At 37.6% G+C, this 14,936-nt stretch overlaps 1 protein-coding gene across 1 annotated transcript in view; it reads left to right on the top strand.

Annotated features, from left to right (window-relative positions):
• The window catches only part of LOC307124447 (uncharacterized protein), a 270,885-nt gene extending 256,468 nt beyond the window's left edge, over window positions 1–14,417 (top strand). The window contains exons 14-19 of the mRNA XM_079813650.1: window positions 6,876–6,974; window positions 10,699–10,797; window positions 11,384–11,479; window positions 11,661–11,759; window positions 13,257–13,285; window positions 13,429–14,417. Coding sequence (XP_079669776.1) covers window positions 6,876–6,974; window positions 10,699–10,797; window positions 11,384–11,479; window positions 11,661–11,759; window positions 13,257–13,285; window positions 13,429–13,554 — 548 coding nt within the window. The 3' untranslated portion in view covers window positions 13,555–14,417. The remainder of the gene's footprint in view (window positions 1–6,875; window positions 6,975–10,698; window positions 10,798–11,383; window positions 11,480–11,660; window positions 11,760–13,256; window positions 13,286–13,428) is intronic.
• Window positions 14,418–14,936: the final 519 nt, after the last annotated feature.

A 14,936-nucleotide genomic window follows, 5' to 3' on the forward strand; every position in this document is an offset into this window, starting at 1 on the left:
TAAAATCACAAGGTGTTGAACTGAGTGTACACAGAGTGAGAAAGAAAGGTAGTACTTGAAATAACTTTTTTGTCAAAAAAAAAAAATGCAATAGCAATAAAAAAATAAAAAGTTTCGATATCAGACAATCCCCTGAAAAATTAGATACACCCACAAAAAAACGACATGGTTAGTGTTGTACGTGTATCATCAAGGCTGAGCTTGTCAATAATTCCAATAAATCAGCATGAGCTTTATTCTAATCAATAGATTAAGTTAACGTGTGAACAAACGATAATATTTAATGGTAATGGTAACGTAATTTGAAGTTAATGATCGCCCCTTGGCAAACCAGAACCTTGTGCAAAAGCTTCTACAAATGATTAAATGAACCAATTCAAGTAGTCACAGATACACTGTCTCTAACATAAAAGTTAAAATCCAACTTACAGAGCAACAATAATTTATTAATCTGATAAATAATATACGAATTACGAATTTACCGAGCCAAATGTCGATGCCAATATTGGCTGCTGTCGCTTGACTTTCAGTTAAATGTGATTGGTTGTTACTACGTTGGACGATGCTGATTGGCTGCCACGAAATGGCAGGTCCCTCCTAATATGACAGGACTTCCGGCTGTCAACGGCAGCTACTTCCTGCTGCCAGCTGACGATTTTTCGCTGAACCCCCTCTCAATCCATCTCTATATATGTATGGAAAAAAAACATTTACACTGTTAGATAAATAGTAAGTGTGACATTATAAATACAGCATTGTTTCCAAAGTTAAATTGGTTATTCTTAATGTTGGATGTATAAACCTTAAATTATTTTGTTACGATCTAAGTCCTTAAATCGCAACAAACAAAGGGAGACGCCACACAACCGCTGAATAAATAATAAGATTTATTTAACGTAATAAAATATGTAGTGTCAAGTATTCAGTTGATATGTCAGTCAGCGTGTAAGCGGGTGAGTGTAAGTAGGGAATGCACATGTAATCAGTCCAACCAAACATAACCAAATAGTCTAGTAGCCAACTAGGTGAACCCGGAAATGTTGAGTACACCAAAGTTTTATTGCAGAAATGTGAAGTATGGGTCCCCAGCATACAGAAACTGCTGGATGCTAATTTGCATATGTTGAGCAATTTGCATAATTAGCATAATTAGCATTATTAGCTTAATCGTCCATTTTGACCACATAGTTTGCACTGTATGGCCAATTTATACAATATGTGAGTGGTTTTAGATGTTTTAGAGGATGCTGATTTAATTTCTGGCACTTTCAGATTTCAAAGAGTTAATTTTATTACATATTTTGATGTATTTAGGCAAATTTGTATTACTTTCAGACATAATTTTAGGTTATTTTTATGGTAAACAAAATAATCTTACATTTCAGAATCATGAGTGCTCTTGTGAATGTTGATGCATTGTTTTCAGGGTGTAGTGATGCTGAATCCCCTCCTGACACTTTTGAGGGTTCAAAATTGCTTTTTGGATAAACAATGAATCTTTGTTAGGCTGAATGTTATGCATTTCTGGAGGAAAAAGCAATGCAGGTATTTGACATAACTTGGATCCTGCAACTGTACAATACATATTAATGGGGTAGCTCTTTAAGACACCCAATGAGATGACATCATCTAAGCCCATCACCATGTGTGATCAACGAACTATGTACAAATATACACTATACACCTGCCATACAACACAGGCCCTGCAAGTCGCTAGGGCAACAGAAGGGCTGCCCAGGTTGGTCCGCAAGTCGCAAGATCCAATGAGGACCCAGTTAAAACTCCGCCAGACGCAAGAGTTAAAACTGAGTCTGGGCAACCCGGGTCAGCCCGCCAGACGCAAGGCTGACCAAGAGGGCCTCACCTCCGCACCACGCCAAACATGTAGAATATATACATGCCATACAAGACAGGCCCGCAAGTCGTAAGGGCCATGCCTGAATTGCAGAAGGGCTGTCCAGGTTAGTCCGCAAGTCACAAGATCCAACGAGGACCCAGTTAAAACTCCGCCAAAGTTAAAACTGAGTCTGAGCAACCCGGGTCAGCCCGCCAGATGCAAGGCTAACCAAGAGGGCCTCACCTCCGCACCACACAAAGCACACACTGGCTACCACCTTCAGGCAAACTGCTATGCCTCACAATTAATTAACAAAAGGCAGCCTCATCATCTTCACCATTCTCATCTGTTCTGTCATCATCTTCTCGCGGCCCTTCATCCCTCTCTTTGTGTTCTTGGTGTTGTGCAAGTATGTTGCAGCATATACCATCATTGTCTTTGCAGGAACAATAACTGGTACAGGCCTGACCTGCAGCTGCACAGCTGTACTTTGCTGATGTGCAAGGTTTCAACCCAGCTTTGCAACCACAGCTGACAACATCTAAGTGTTCCTCTGATTGTACAGAGCCAGAAAGAAAGCCCTTGTTGCTTTGTGGTCTATAAATCTGTGGCTTCTGCCTCTCCAATACAGTGGAGAAGCTTAACAGGTATGACTCTCATGGCCTTGAGTGCAGACACCTTCCCCTTCCTGACAGGATATGAGGTGGTATCACATCCCGAAAGAGCATGCATGGCCAGATGGCTACATTGGTCACCCAGATTGTCTGCAGTTGCATTTATGCTGAGAACAGTGCCATTCCATTTTTTCATCTTGAATTACACTTTCATGCCTAAAGCTGCCAAGGTCGTATTCATGAGGCAATGGAATATTCTGAACCTCTGCCCGCACTTTTCTGACAACCTTGATGACATCATCATCATCGTCATTGGAGAGGCCAGTTTATCCTACTAATTTGAGTGATTTACCAATGTACTGCCTAAAGCCAACAATCGTCTGGCATCCTTCAACTCTCAGTACAATAACGGCATGACCATAAAATCACACAGGTTGGCTAGCATTTACTTCTGACACAAACTCCCAGAATTAGTTACAAAAACATAATGTAATTCGATGATGATTACACTCATGTGGTCTATGACCAAAGCTAGGCAGCTGTCAATTGGTTACCTTCCTGAAAGCATTGTAACACTTGGAGTGATACTGAGCATCAGCTGCAGGTAGGTCCATGATGCCATTAACCCATAGCTTCACAACTTCTGCCCAATCATCCTGCCACAGACCTGTTTTGAAAGGCAGAGAGTTGAGAGCGAATGATTCGCTTTCCAGGCTGACTCTGACATGAGTCTGACTTGTGTTTGCTCACATTTCTAGAGCGAGAAGTATGAGATCTAGCAAGATTTGTGACATAGCACAGAATCTGATGAAGCACCATCCGTAGCAATAATGTTTGACAAAGTCATGTATGGTTGTGTCTCCGAGCTCCGAGCTCTTAATTAGCATAGTAGCGATTCCTTTGGAATATTTTAAAGTCGCCATTTTTGCCACTACATGGTGCAAACAGACACTTCTTTCCCGACATTTCGACCTGATCAAACCATCTCTCTTTGTTTTGAAAGTACTTTACCCTAGAGTCGAACTGTTAAATAATCCTCCAAAACAACTTCAGAAAGCAGCAAAAACACTGAATATTGACTGTTTTTAATCCTTTCCTTATCAAACCACAAGAATACAAACATTTTAAATAATGGTAACTAATTTTAATGGAATGCACAAAATGGATCTGACTAGAAAATCAAAATGTATTGAACAATACTGTCATTATAACTACCACCTTTTATCTTAATGTGAAAACATAAGTAATGTCAACCTTAAAATGTCAACATTTAATCCCATGACTGACTTTTGTACGAATATTAAGGCGATTATAAGAAAAAAATATTTGCAATGTGAATTTCGACTTTAAAACTATAGACTATAGGCTCCCTTGCTTTACAACATACTTATTATAAATACAACACTGCAACAGCTTATTTGCATAAAAACATGACCTGACCTCAAGAAATGTAAACGATTGTAGGTTATCAACGTTCACATCAAAGAGCAAGAGCTCTTGTGATTCTGAAATGTGAGATCATTGTGTTTACCATGAAAATAACCTAAAATTTTGTCCGAAATTAATACAAAAAAGACTAAATTTATCCAAATTTGCTATAGAATTACCATTTTGTAATCTGAAAGTGCCAGAAATTAAATCAGCATCCTCTTAAACATCTAAAACCACTCACATATTGTATAAATTGGCCATACAGTGCAAAATATGTGGTCAAAATGGACGATTAAGCTAATAATGCTAATTATGCAAATTATGCAAATTGCTCAACATATGCAAATTAGCATCCAGCAGTTTCTGTATGCTGGGGACCCATACTTCACATTTCTGCAATAAAACTTTGGTGTACTCAACATTTCCGGGTTCACAATGGGGCTCTATGGGCTGGCTACTAGACTAAAAAGGAAAGTCTAAATCAATACAGTGAAGATGGCTCCACGTGAACTCCAATGCGGCTGTGGTCACCCTCCAACTCCCACATAACGTCAGATCTCAGGTACCCATGAGGAGCTAACGGATAACACTCTCTGCCAAGCCCAACTTGCTTCGCTCTCACATGTAACTCAGAGACAAACAACCTCAGGGAACCGTCACAATTTGAATAAGCAACTTTCACAAATGTGTTTGCGTACTGCGGTAAGAAAACTGCCTTAGTCAAGTCAACTTTATTTATACAGCGCTTTTAACAATGCAGATTCAAAGCAGCTTCAGTGTTAAACAGCAAATTAATGCAGCAGAATTTGATTCAGCCGTACAGTTGCTAGGGTATTCTGGGTGGTTGCTATGCGGTTGCAAGGGTTTTCTGGGTGGTTGCTAGGGTGCTGCTATGCGGTTGCTAAGGTACTTATGGTGGTTGCTAGGGTGTAGCTATGTGGTTGCTAAGGTACTTAGGGTGGTTGCTAGGGTGTTGCTATTCAGTTGCTAGGGTATTCTTGGTGGTTGCTAGGGTGTAGCTATGTGGTTGCTAAGGTACTTAGGGTGGTTGCTAGGGTGTTGCTATGTGGTTTCTAAGGTACATAGGGTGGTTGCTAGGGTGTAGCTATGTGGTTGCTAAGGTACTTAGGGTGGTTGCTAGGGTGTTGCTATGCAGTTGCTAGGGTATTCTGGGTGGTTGCCAGGGTGTTGCTATGTGGTTAATAAGGTACTTAGGGTGGTTGCTAGGGTGTTGCTATGTGGTTTCTAAGGTACATAGGGTGGTTGCTAGGGTATTGCTATACAGTTGCTAGGGTATTCTGGGTAGTTGCTAGGGTGCTGCATTGCTTTTGCTAAGGTACTTATGGTGGATGCTAGGGTTTTGCTTTGCAGTTGCTAGGGTATTCTGGGAGGTTGGTAGGGTGTTGCTACGTGGTTGCTAAGGTACTTATGGTGGTTGCTAGGGTGTAGCTGTATGGTTGCTAAGGTACTTAGGGTGGTTGCTAGGGTATTACTATGCAGTTGCTAGGGTATTCTGGGTGGTTGCTATGCAGTTGCTAGGGTTTTCTGGGTGGTCGCTAGGGTTCTGCTATTCGGTTGCTTAGGTACTTAGGGTGGTTGCTTGGGCGTTGCTATGTGGTTGCTAAGGTACTTAGGGTGGTTGCTAGGGTGTTGCTATGCAGTTGATAGGATATTATGGGTGGTTGCTAGGGTGTTGCTATGCAGTTGCTAGGGTATTCTGGGTGGTTGCTAAGGTACTTAATGTGGTTGCTAGGGTATTGGTATGCAGTAGCTGGGTTATTCTGAGTGGTTGCTAGGGTGTTTCTATGTGGTTGCTATGGTACTTAGGGTGATTGCTAGGGCGTTGCTATGTGGTTGCTAGCGTACTTAGGGTGGTTACTAGGGTGTTGCTATGCAGTTTATAGGTTATTTTGGGTGGTTGCTATGCGGTTGCTAAGGTACTTGGGGTGGTTGCTAGGGTATTGCTATGCAGTAGCTAGGGTATTCTGGGTGGTTAATAATAAATAAATAAATAAATAAATAAATAAATAAAGAATTTTTTCGACTAAATATCCAAATAAATCTAATTATTAAACAAAATTAACCATATAATCTAAATTACTGATCTAAAGTCCACATTGTCATTGTATGATAATTAAAATGAGCTGATGACATCACCGTTTTCTCCGGAACGGCTAAATAGAATTCTGTTGCATTATTTTCCTGTTTAACACTGTGAAGCTGCTTTGATTCTGCATTGTAAAAAGCACTATATAAATAAAGTTTACTTGACTTGGTTGCTAGGGTGTTGCTATGTGGTTGCTAGAGTATTCTGGGTGGTTGCTAGGGTGCTGCTATTCGGTTGCTAAGGCACTTAGGGTGGTTGCTAGGGTGTTGCTATGTGGTTGGTAGGGTATTCTAGGTGGTTGCTAGGGTGTTGCTATGTGGTCGGTAGGGTATTCTGGGTGGTTGCTAGGGTGCTGCTATGCGGTTGGTAGGGTATTCTGGGTGGTTGCTAGGGTGTTGCTATGTGGTTGGTAGGGTATTCTGGGTGGTTGCCGGGTGCTGCTATGTGGTTGCTAGAGTATTTTGGGTGGTTGCTAGGGTGCTGCTATGCGGTTGGTAGGGTATTCTGGGTGGTTGCTAGGATGTTGCTATGTGGTTGGTAGGGTATTCTAGGTGGTTGCTAGGGTGCTGCTATGCGGTTGGTTGGGTATTCTGGGTGATTGCTAGGGTGTTGCTATGTGGTTGGTAGGGAATTCTGGGTGGTTGCTATGTGGTTGCTAGTACGTATTACCGCATTGCTAGCATGTTTCAGATTGATATGCTAGATCTGCAGATAGATCAGAAATATGAATTTGATTGTTCAGTGATGCGGATCGTGATGATCTGAGTTCAGATGTTTCTCTGTTTTCTGATCATCTTCACATCGAGTGTCTTTATTCAGTTTAATCTCTGATCAGCTCTAGTTCTGTCTACTCATGAACTCGTTCTCTCACTCTCGTCTCTCTCAGGGTCACGTTCAGTCACGAGCACTGTGGTGGTAATCTTCACATCAGTGATGAATGCAGTGATGATCGGCCTCTACATAATGACCCTGGAGAAAACAGCAGGTATGATCATATTTTAATAATGTTTGGAATCACAACACATCACTGATCTAGCAAATATACGTTCATTTTACAAAGTGTCTTTCACATGAAGTCGATCACATGATCAGGATATATAAAGGTTGATCTCATGATCAGGATATGTAAAGGTCGATCACATGATCAGGATATATAAAGGTCGATCACATGATCAGGATATATAAAGGTCGATCACATGATCAGGATATATAAAGGTTGATCACATGATCAGGATATATAAAGGTCGATCACATGATCAGGATATATAAAGGTCGATCACATGATCAGGATATATAAAGGTCGATCACATGATCAGGATAAATAAAGGTCGATCACATGATTAGGATATATAAAGGTCGATCACATGATCAGGATAAATAAAGGTCGATCACATGATCAGGATATATAAAGGTTGATCACATGATCAGGATATATAAAGGTCGATCACATGATCAGGATAAATAAAGGTCGATCACATGATCAGGATATATAAAGGTTGATCACATGATCAGGATATATAAAGGTCGATCACATGATCAGGATAAATAAAGGTCGATCACATGATCAGGATAAATAAAGGTTGATCACATGATCAGGATATATAAAGGTCGATCACATGATCAGGATATATAAAGGTCGATCACATGATCAGGATATATAAAGGTTGATCACATGATCAGGATATATAAAGGTCGATCACATGATCAGGATATATAAAGGTCGATCACATGATCAGGATATATAAAGGTCGATCACATGATCAGGATATATAAAGGTTGATCACATGATCAGGATATATAAAGGTCGATCACATGATCAGGATATATAAAGGTTGATCTCATGATCAGGATATGTAAAGGTCGATCACATGATCAGGATATATAAAGGTCGATCACATGATTAGGATATATAAAGGTCGATCACATGATCAGGATATATAAAGGTTGATCACATGATCAGGATATATAAAGGTCGATCACATGATCAGGATATATAAAGGTCGATCACATGATCAGGATATATAAAGGTCGATCACATGATCAGGATAAATAAAGGTCGATCACATGATTAGGATATATAAAGGTCGATCACATGATCAGGATATATAACGGTTGATCACATGATCAGGATATATAAAGGTTGATCACATGATCAGGACATATAAAGGTCGATCACATGATCAGGATATATAAAGGTTGATCTCATGATCAGGATATATAAAGGTTGATCTCATGATCAGGATATATAAAGGTCGATCACATGATCAGGATATATAAAGGTCGATCTCATGATCAGGATATATAAAGGTTGATCTCATGATCAGGATATATAAAGGTTGATCTCATGATCAGGATATATAAAGGTTGATCTCATGATCAGGATATATAAATGTTGATCTCATGATCAGGATATATAAAGGTTGATATCATGATCAGGATATATAAAGGTTGATCACATGATCAGGATATATAAAGGTTGATCACATGATCAGGATATATAAAGGTCGATCACATGATCAGGATGTATAAAGGTTGATCACATGATCAGGATATATAAAGGTCGATCACATGATCAGGATATATAAAGGTTGATCTCATGATCAGGATATATAAAGGTTGATCTCATGATCAGGATATATAAAGGTTGATCTCATGATCAGGATATATAAATGTTGATCACATGATCAGGATATATAAAGGTTGATCACATGATCAGGATATATAAAGGTTGATCACATGATCAGGATATATAAAGGTTGATCTCATGATCAGGATATATAAAGGTTGATCTCATGATCAGGATATATAAAGGTTGATCTCATGATCAGGATATATAAAGGTCGATCTCATGATCAGGATATATAAATGTTGATCTCATGATCAGGATATATAAAGGTTGATCACATGATCAGGATATATAAATGTTGATCACATGATCAGGATATATAAAGGTTGATCTCATGATCAGGAAATATAAAGGTTGATCTCATGATCAGGATATATAAAGGTTGATCTCATGATCAGGATATATAAAGGTTGATCTCATGATCAGGATATATAAAGGTCGATCTCATGATCAGGATATATAAATGTTGATCACATGATCAGGATATATAAAGGTTGATCACATGATCAGGATATATAAAGGTTGATCTCATGATCAGGATATATAAAGGTTGATCACATGATCAGGATATATAAAGGTTGATCACATGATCAGGATATATAAAGGTTGATCACATGATCAGGATATATAAAGGTCGATCACATGATCAGGATATATAAAGGTCGATCACATGATCAGGATATATAAAGGTTGATCTCATGATCAGGATATATAAATGTTGATCACATGATCAGGATATATAAATGTCGATCACATGATCAGGATATATAAAGGTTGATCTCATGATCAGGATATATAAAGGTTGATCTCATGATCAGGATATATAAATGTTGATCACATGATCAGGATATATAAAGGTTGATCACATGATCAGGATATATAAATGTTGATCACATGATCAGGATATATAAAGGTTGATCTCATGATCAGGATATATAAAGGTTGATCTCATGATCAGGATATATAAAGGTTGATCTCATGATCAGGATATATAAATGTTGATCACATGATCAGGATATATAAAGGTTGATCACATGATCAGGATATATAAATGTTGATCACATGATCAGGATATATAAAGGTTGATCTCATGATCAGGATATATAAATGTTGATCACATGATCAGGATATATAAATGTCGATCACATGATCAGGATATATAAAGGTTGATCTCATGATCAGGATATATAAATGTCGATCACATGATCAGGATATATAAATGTTGATCACATGATCAGGATATATAAAGGTTGATCTCATGATCAGGATATATAAAGGTTGATCACATGATCAGGATATATAAAGGTTGATCTCATGATCAGGATATATAAAGGTTGATCTCATGATCAGGATATATAAAGGTTGATCACATGATCAGGATATATAAAGGTTGATCACATGATCAGGATATATAAAGGTTGATCTCATGATCAGGATATATAAATGTTGATCACATGATCAGGATATATAAAGGTTGATCACATGATCAGGATATATAAAGGTTGATCACATGATCAGGATATATAAAGGTTGATCACATGATCAGGATATATAAAGGTTGATCACATGATCAGGATATATAAAGGTTGATCACATGATCAGGATATATAAAGGTCGATCACATGATCAGGATATATAAATGTTGATCACATGATCAGGATATATAAAGGTTGATCACATGATCAGGATATATAAAGGTTGATCACATGATCAGGATATATAAAGGTTGATCTCATGATCAGGATATATAAATGTTGATCACATGATCAGGATATATAAAGGTTGATCACATGATCAGGATATATAAAGGTTGATCACATGATCAGGATATATAAAGGTTGATCACATGATCAGGATATATAAAGGTTGATCACATGATCAGGATATATAAAGGTTGATCACATGATCAGGATATATAAAGGTTGATCACATGATCAGGATATATAAAGGTCGATCACATGATCAGGATATATAAATGTTGATCACATGATCAGGATATATAAAGGTTGATCACATGATCAGGATATGAATGAGACACGTGTGTAGAAAGTGCTGGAGAAGTGATGCTTTATCTGATCTCCAGATCCTCTGGGATGGGCCTGTGTGCTGCTGTTCCTGCAGGTCCTCTGGACACTTGTGAAGTTTACAGATGATTCTTCCATTTATCTCCGTTTGTCTCTAGGTACAGTATTGATCATCATCTTTCTTCTTCTTCTCTTTGTTTTCTACATCAGTTTGAGCTCATGTACAGTTAATACTCGAGTAGTTCAGGACATTAAACCGTGCAGGACCAGAGATATTAAGCAGGATTGTGTGTTTAGAAGAGAAAACATCATCAGGCTCTGTGTCTTATTATAGTTTTAGTTGTTATGAATCTGATTTCTGATGGAAACGCTGACAGACGCAGAGACTCATCACTGACTGATCGATCTCATTCATTAACAGTAAATATCAGATTAATATCAGAGCTCAACTCTGTAACATGATCAAATATGAATAACTGATCAGCACAATAGTTTAAGATGATCGTCTCAGACTGAAGGATAAATACAGTCATAAGATATTAAATACTTCATAAGTCATTTTAAATGTTGTTCTGTGTATCTCTAGTGATTTTCAGTCGTTTTCTCTAATAATATTTTTCTAATAATAAAATAGTAATTAATTAAACTAAACCATATGAGCATGTTTCTGTCCCTAAAGATAAACTAAAGCAATAACTCTGCATGTGTCTGATCTTCATATGAAATATTTAAACTTCATTACAGGTTTCCACCGTTATGTCCTCGTGTATGTGTTTGGATCAGCTGTTGTTGTTTTCCTGACCTCCACTGCTCTGATAACAGAACTGACACTGAAAACAGGTAAACACACACATTTACTGCATAAAGTTGATGGTAAATATATATTTAAGCATGTATTAATACGATCATTTTAATCCTGAGTGCCTGAAATACTGAAGTGTCACGTTGAGGCAGAAATTACACAAATATACATTGATTTCATTTCTCCAAACAGAGATGATCATATTCTCATATGTTTCAGTGAATGGTGATCGTACGGTTGGAGATCTGAGATTCATCCTCTTTCCGGCTGAATGTTTATTTGTCGTCTCTCTGCTGATTTCAGGAATATTTGAGTCCCGTGAGTATAAAGCAGAATTGTCCATTAGATCACATTTACATCACACGAGCAGATCTTCATGTTCTCTCGTCTCACAATCATCTGTCTTTCTTCAGAACAAACCATCAGATAAATGAGCCTTTAGTCGGATTGACTGGTTTAACACACAGATGGTGGCGTGTGTGTGTGTGTGTGTGTTGATCTGCTGTAAAGCTGCTGTTTGATTGACAGTGAGTGTGTTTATTCACTGAGAGACTCACACACACTCCTCATTGGTTCATCTCAGACTCCTAATAATCTAATAATGATCCGCCCTTTACTCTCACAACACTGAACCTCTGGTGCTCTTCGGTCATTTTTGACCAACTTTATTGGAATGGTACAAAACTTGGTAAAGGTTTTGGCACTTGCTATGTGAACAAACACAAAACAAAATTGGAAATGAATGGTGAACAAATTTCATCTTGTTAGGCGTTTGGTGTTGCGCACAAACAACATCTGACTGAAAGCTCATTTTTTGAGATATCAGCCTCAAATTTGGAACACAACTTGTTTAGATTTATGGCTTTCTTATGCAGTTTTACAGTAAAATGTGTTTTTGAAAATATTTTAAAATGTAAACATTAAATAATTGACAATAGTATTTTTGTGCATATTTCATAACAATAAACGTCAAATTCTGTAACTTTTTTGTTCACTTTTAAAAACTTTTTTCTCTTCAGCAATAATCTGCCAAGTGTCTTTAAAAAGAGACCAAACTTCAGTCTCTGATCCAAAGCACTGAAGATTTATTGAGAGTTTAAGTTGGAAATGTCTTTTTATGCTCAACAGGTGAATAAATGGATTATAACTACAGCGTAAATATAATTTATTACCATAACATTTTCTAAAAATACTAAATATAAATAAAAAACAATTTCAAACTTAAATATAGTACATTCATTTCATTGAAATAAAATATCGGTCACTCTTGTCCGCCACGTGAAGAGCACCAGAGGGTTAAAATCCCCCAGAGCCCCATTGAGACTGAAATGCTGAGTTGAAGCGTCTGAGTTTCACACACTGAGAGCGGCTCATAGTGAAGATGAATGATGGTCACAGAGAGAACAGCTCTTGATAATATCACTAACACTGAACCAACACAAGATTATCACATGACCTGTGAGACGCGTGTAGAGCACGTTCTGTGATAAAAACATGCGTGAAATGTGATTATTCTGATCTTTCTATGTGTCACCATTATTGTGGCGTGTGTGTTAAGTGTTGAATATTTGTATTTGTTGACTCTCTGGTCTATTCAGGTCATTTTTGTGCTGCTGTCTGTCAGGGATCTTTCCATGTCATGTTTTCAACTTTGAGTGGTTTAAGACACACTTTAAACTATTACAACCCACTTCGAGTCACTATTAAGATCAAATGTTCGGGGTGAATGAGTTATTTAATTTAGTTTGAAGTGAGGATGATCAGATTCATCAGATCCATTAATGTCATTTCTCTTTCTCTGTTCTGACCTCACAGAGATCAAAAAGTTTCTTCAGTCTTATCAGGTGAGTATCATTTATAAAGCTGCACTGATTTGAGGTTTAATACTGACCTGCAACATCAGGAGACTTTAACCTCACACTGCACAATTCTCCAGAGGTAAGAGGATGTTACACTGTTTTAATGGCATGTCTTGCTCTAATCTCAGGATGCAGTGAGATCGAGACGAGAGAAGAAATCACAGAAGCAGAAGGAAACAGACACAGAGATGAATCCTCTGAACTCTGGAGATCAGGGGGAAACTCAGCCTGATTCAGTGGAGTCACAAACATGAGAACGGGAATATCCCTGATTTATCCCGAACACTTTGAGACACTGAAACCATGTGGATTGTGAAAAGCACTTTACAAATACAAAAATGACACACGGTTTGATCTAAATCTCATGTGACATTGAGTTCGGTAGTGATGTTATTCATTGTTAATATAAATGGTTTTGTACTTTTTTTTTTTTTTTTTTTGGTTTTGTAAATATCTGTAAACATATGCATGGTGTGTTTTATTGTAATTATTACAACACTTTTACTGTGTATGTGATTTTAAAAAAAAACTGATTGTAGCTGTAAGCAAAGTTAAACAGTGTAAACTGAATATTTAAACCTTCAGATGGCAGATCAGATCCTTCATTATGACATTATCTACATTATAAAAGCATTATAACTCATATACTCTTATTTACATTCAGATAAATTCATGAGATCGAGAGAACAAAGACAAATAACATCATCATGTTTGCAGCACTGGAGTTTGAATTATTCTACAATTAATAAGAATTTATTTAAGATCAACGGTTGCTGATCGCCTCATATTATCAGTGCAGTTCAGTCGATCTGTGATCTAGAGCTCAGATGTGTTTTCTTCAGTGTTTTGTGTGATCAGAGAGCAGTTGTAGTGTTCAGGCCAGTGTTCATGTAGTAAAAGATCCATGAAATGAAGAGAAACAGTGATTCCCACAGCAGTGCAGATCCTCACAGATATTAATGCTCATAATAATATAATAATACAGCTGAGAAACATTCATTTTGAATCACAGCTTTCAGATCATCCTTTATCGTCTTTATCGATCATCTCTTGTATTTTTACGGCTTAACACTGTTGTTTATTTCTAGTGTTGTAAATAAATGTATAAAACAAATGTAAATAACTGTGTTTCTGACGTATTTTACTCTTGTCCACTAGATGTCAGCGTCTCAGCTGGATTCATGAATAACTTCTTCACTTTCTCGCCTGTTATTTATTGTTGACAGCAAATCAAAAAGCTCAATCCAGCTGGAAGAGCATAACCTGCAGAAATAAACAAGAAACAATATCAGACCACAAACATGTTATAGAGCAGCAGAAATGTTTCTCATTCATTCTATGCAAATAAACCTGACAGTAACATTTACCTGCAAGTCGCCAGTGAGAAAAACACTGACATTAATAAATTACAGACTCTCCAGATGATCTGAGAAGACGAGACATTCGTTGGTCACACATGGTCATTTGGACGCCTCGCGCACACACAACATCTATCAGTTCTAAAAACTTGACATTGCAGTAAAATAGAGTCGACTTAATGTATATAAGGTTACACTGCTCATTTGAAATAGTCCGTGTGTACACACTGTGCCATTCACCGTTTACTGTTATGCCATATGTTTTGAGCATGTTTGTT

Source organism: Gobio gobio, assembly GCF_949357685.1.
Source record: "Gobio gobio genome assembly, chromosome: 1".
NCBI classification, from domain to species: Eukaryota; Metazoa; Chordata; class Actinopteri; order Cypriniformes; family Gobionidae; genus Gobio; species Gobio gobio.